Source organism: Monopterus albus, unplaced genomic scaffold (assembly GCF_001952655.1).
Source record: "Monopterus albus unplaced genomic scaffold, M_albus_1.0 scaffold2760.1, whole genome shotgun sequence".
Classification (NCBI taxonomy): domain Eukaryota; kingdom Metazoa; phylum Chordata; class Actinopteri; order Synbranchiformes; family Synbranchidae; genus Monopterus; species Monopterus albus.
The window spans coordinates 1-1,480 of record NW_018130632.1 but is presented as its reverse complement, the minus strand read 5'-3'; the positions used below and the strand labels follow the sequence as shown (position 1 = coordinate 1,480).

Below are 1,480 nucleotides of genomic sequence, written 5' to 3'. Positions count from 1 at the left end.
GTGAGCTTTGTGTCGAAGTTCAGCTCGTTGGTCGGCACTCTCGAACCACCAGAGAGCGTGAACTGGCCGAGAGACAGAGACGGCGTTAAGCACAATGTGAGCTTTGTGTCGAAGTTCAGCTCGCTGGTTGGCACTCTCGAACCACCAGAGGGCGTGAACTGGCCGACAGACAGAGACGGCGTTAAGCACAGTGGTCCCTGTGTGAGACACTGCACAGACAAACTGCTGAGAAACCCTGGCATCGACTTTAGACAGTGGACACTGACAGTAAACACTGAGTGAGGGGAGCGGACACTGGATAGTGTAACTGGTGCCAGCGTCGGACTGTAACTGGCAGCCCAGAGAAACCTGCCTGTGTTCTTATCGCATTATTTTTTTTACAGGTTACCTGTGTTCATCTGGCCAAACTCGTTGTGGAACGCTCCCACCAGTTTGCCGTACCCTGGTGCATCATGGGAGGTGGCTGCAGCCTGGAAGGCATCACCCCAAACTGCCGGACCACCAGGACGCATCTGGAAGGAAACCAGCTCGTACACACCTGAAACACACACCTGGTGTTATAATGCAGTCGTGATGTCATTAGTGCTTAGAGTGTGGCAGCAGGGCTTACCGCCCTCCTGTGGCGGCCTCTGCAGGTGGCTCCAGGGAACCAGGTAGGTGACCTCGTTGTCCTGAGATGTGAGCATTGGCATCGCCTTGGAAGTGTATTCTGAGATCCAGGAGGGGTCCTGAGCCAGGGCAGCCCGGACCGCTGCCCGCTGAGAGTAACTGTCTGAGGGGGCAGGTACACTCTAAAATCACATAAAGAAGAACTAACTTCACACAGAAGAGGAACGTACTTACCATATTCCCATATATGGAAGACCTGGTTCAGGCCGCCATACTCGACACTCCAGTAGCCAATCAGCTTGGAGTGGGTGGTGCGCAGGTGGATCTTCTCATTGGTCAGCTTGTGGAAGGCGGCGTTCTGGTCTGGACGAATGCAGTAGGTACGGAACTCGTAGAAGGTTCGGTGTTTCTGCTGGTGGCCGGTGGAGAGGTGCACACAGGGCTGCAGAGAGGAGGACAGAAATAGAGGTCTCACTCTGGTAGAAAAACAATGGCTGAACACGGACAAGGATCATCCTTGTCATTACAGTAAACTCCATGTTCTTATTTATTCTTATTTCACTCAGAGTTTGACTTTCTCCTTGTATAGTTCACAATGTTTTGCTTTTCAATTTACAGCTTTTGAATCTGCTCATACTTCATAGAAGTGATTTGGACATAATTCAGTCCTGGAGCTGCCACGCTCCAGTTATTGGGGTTTCATTATACTTTGTTCCTTTAGTTGTGGCCACAACTTACTGATGTTCTTTTTTTTACCCAATGTCACCAGAGGAGCTCCGTAAATTGGAAGTTATTTGTGTGGGGGGAAAAGCCAAAAACAGGCCCACTTAGTAGCTTTATGAACATCACAGTACTATTACAACATTAAAAC

At 50.1% G+C, this 1,480-nt stretch overlaps 1 protein-coding gene across 1 annotated transcript; it reads right to left on the bottom strand.

Annotated features, from left to right (window-relative positions):
• Nucleotides 1-38: 38 nt before the first annotated feature.
• Nucleotides 39-1,117, bottom strand: LOC109954045 (protein NipSnap homolog 3A-like; the record flags this gene model as incomplete). The annotated part of the gene is made up of 4 exons (XM_020589467.1): nt 39-158; nt 389-538; nt 611-772; nt 844-1,117. Coding segments are annotated over 4 exons (706 nt in total), but the record flags the coding sequence as incomplete, so codon positions are not given.
• Nucleotides 1,118-1,480: the final 363 nt, after the last annotated feature.